A 3,063-nucleotide genomic window follows, 5' to 3' on the forward strand; every position below is an offset into this window, starting at 1 on the left:
TCTTATTAGTGGATACCCTTTTCACTATATTTATTGCAAGCTTGTCAGATGGGCTCATAGTTGATAATGCTTAAGCTCTTGCTACTGTTGTTCTGACCTAGCCTCGATGTGTCACTCGAAGCATGTATACAAGGCCGCCTAACCTGGCAAAGAGGCTATCGGGACAACTAACGACTCCCAGACTGGTTTCCAGTCTGTCCTGCTTTGCGCCTGATTCGGCTTGAATTTGCCATCTGCTCCATGCGTTCCTTTTCCTCCTGAGAAAGGTTGTCAAGGATTTCTCGTGTCGCCAAAGCTTCCCGCATATAGTAGACAGCTTTTCTTCCATATGCCGATTGACGAAGTGAAGTGGTGAGTATTAGCATCTGATAGTTAACTAGATTGTATAGCTGATTATATAGCTATATCCCTGAAACCGCAGAGAAAGACATCCACCATATGAAACTCCGACAAGACGAGCAAGATCGTCAAAAAGTTCTCGATTGGCTCTCGCCAATTGATTATGCTCACCAGCAACCCTTCTGGTTGAATGACTACAGCTGGATTCGAACCTTTGACCTTAAGGTCAGCGCCATCTACCCGTAGGGTCTGGTCATACTTGTGAGCGACATGTGACCCAGGCAACATGTTCCCAACTGGACCAAAAGATCACTATGACCAGACCCTACGGCCTGATCTGCCTGGATCGCACCTATATAGCCTGCACGCCGTGACATTACCCCTAATTCTCTTTTAATATTATAAGCTTGTATATTGCAGTCTTGTTTTTTTATAACTAGTTAGTATCCTTTAATTATAATTTCTCTTCTTAATACTTAGTTCTTGTTTTATCAACCAAGGCATTCCTACAACTATATTATATTAACTTTTGTCTATTAGCACAATTCTAAATATTAACTTTTTAGTATATATTCCTGAGTCTATTTAAATAGCTTCTATTCTAATTTTGGGTTTATTATATAACAATTTTCTTCTAAATCTAATAATTTGTAGGTATTCTCTAGTTAATTTAGTTTTAATCCTGTATTTTCTAATACAGTTTAGTCTAACAAATTCTATTATTATTCTAGAATCTATTAGGATTCTTATATTATGTCTATTAATTATAGCAAGTATAACTAGTAATATCTAATTTTTAATTACATAGAGCTAAACCTTTAATTAGTATTTCTTATATTATTTCTATTTTTTTATTAATAGTAGTCCCTGTTATATATTACTAGTTATTTTTTAAAGTAGAAAATACATTTTTTAATCCTATAGTTATATATTACTAGATTATAATAATATAGATATTCTTTACTTGTAAAAATATAATTATAACTTTTCTTTATAGAGTAACTATAGTCCAGTTTATCTAATATACTTGGTTTCTATAGATACTATTTATATTCTTGTTTTGCATGGATATATTTTCTATAAAAGTTATTATAGCAAAATATCTAGTTAATACTTTAGTATAGTATTCCTCTAGTAGTTAGGTAATAATTATATAAATAGTTTTATATATATCTAATTTACTTATTATAAAAGCATGTTTCTTATAAGTTTAATATTTATTTAAATTCTTTTACTATCTATTTATATACTTCTCTATATTCTAGGTATGGTAGAAATATCTAATCTCTATATTATTTATATTCTATAATATAATCTTGCTATATTTTCCTAGATTATTTTTAATATATTACTTGTAGCAGCATGTAAGTGCAAGATTTATCTTCTAAAAAGCTATTAACTTCTAGATTTTTATCTTTTTGTAGGGTTTCTATTTATATTTTATAAATCTTATACTGAGTTATTACTATTTTATTAGTATTCTAAACTATTAACTATACATAGAACTTGTTAGTTAAAAAAAGATCTTATTATTATTATTATATTCTTTTTTTACTAAGTAGTAATTGTCTTTATCTATATTATTAGATTCATGCTAGTATACTTCGCGATAATTCTTATACTCCTAAATATATAGTTCAACTATAAATAATTTATTTGTATTATATAATATCTAAGCCAACCTCTCTTTAAAATCTAGTAAATATCTTCTCTATTTCTTAGCATCTAATATTAATTTCTTTTTATTATTCCTTTTCTAGTACTATTCTTTTCTTTTCTTTTTATAGTTTTCCTTGGTTTCTATATTTGTAACTATATTAGCTAGTTATTTTATTTTCTCTTGCTATTCTTCCTGTAGCTTGTTTAATTATAAAATAATAATTATATTATCTCCCATATTGACAAGTATATAGGTAGTACTAATATCTTTGATTATATATGCTAGTTGCTATTCCTAGTTTATTAGTTTAGTTGTTAAATAGGTAGTATTAGCTTGTATTTTACAAATTATATATATAGCACTTATCTATAAATTATAGGTAGCCAGTCCTTAATCCCTTTTATCTTAATATTTCCTTATAATATATCCAGGTTTTCTATACTTAAAATATTTGCTATTAAACTTCTTTCTATTACTATTTTGGTTATTCTAACTTTTGCTAATAGTAATATTTATCTGTATTTTAACATCTCTATTCTTATCTTACTATTACTTCTAATAGTTAGACAGTTTCTTTTATTACTGCTCCTTAAGCTATTATTTAGTTTATCAAGTCTTGATTTTGGATAATTAATTAATAAGTTTATTCAAGTTTTCTAGTTTATTATTAATTAGCATAAGTATGTCCTTGGTTTATCTATTTAATCTTTTGTAATAGGTAGACTTGAGTATATTATCTCCCTATATTAGATTAGATATAATCTAGTAGAATTTTATAATATATTTTCTATATATTATCTTTCCTTAGAATAATAAGTAGATCTAATTTTTAGCAACTTTTATAGTATTTTAGTCTCTAAATACTTGCTTAAGCTATTCCTTAAAAGCTTTATATTTATTAAAGATTGTGTTAGTTATAGGCTTTCTCTAGTATCACAGTTTTTCTTAATAATCGCGCATGTAGGGCTTAAACTAGTTAAATACAGGTTCTTTAAGGTAAGAGGCAGTAAATATAACCTTATTAGATTTAGGTGCATATTTATTATAGTTAGATAACTTCTTAA

The 3,063-nt window shown here is 27.3% G+C and overlaps 1 protein-coding gene across 1 annotated transcript; it reads left to right on the forward strand.

Annotated features, from left to right (window-relative positions):
- Positions 1-328: 328 nt before the first annotated feature.
- On the forward strand, positions 329-585 carry BJX67DRAFT_386614 (uncharacterized protein; the record flags this gene model as incomplete). Its single annotated transcript, XM_071034105.1, has 2 exons — positions 329-351; positions 402-585. The coding sequence occupies 2 exons, from the start codon at positions 329-331 to the stop codon at positions 583-585; spliced, it is 207 nt and encodes a 68-aa protein (XP_070880369.1).
- Positions 586-3,063: the final 2,478 nt, after the last annotated feature.

This window comes from Aspergillus lucknowensis (genome assembly GCF_044049455.1).
Source record: "Aspergillus lucknowensis strain CBS 449.75 chromosome Unknown BJX67scaffold_112, whole genome shotgun sequence".
Taxonomy (NCBI): Eukaryota; Fungi; Ascomycota; class Eurotiomycetes; order Eurotiales; family Aspergillaceae; genus Aspergillus; species Aspergillus lucknowensis.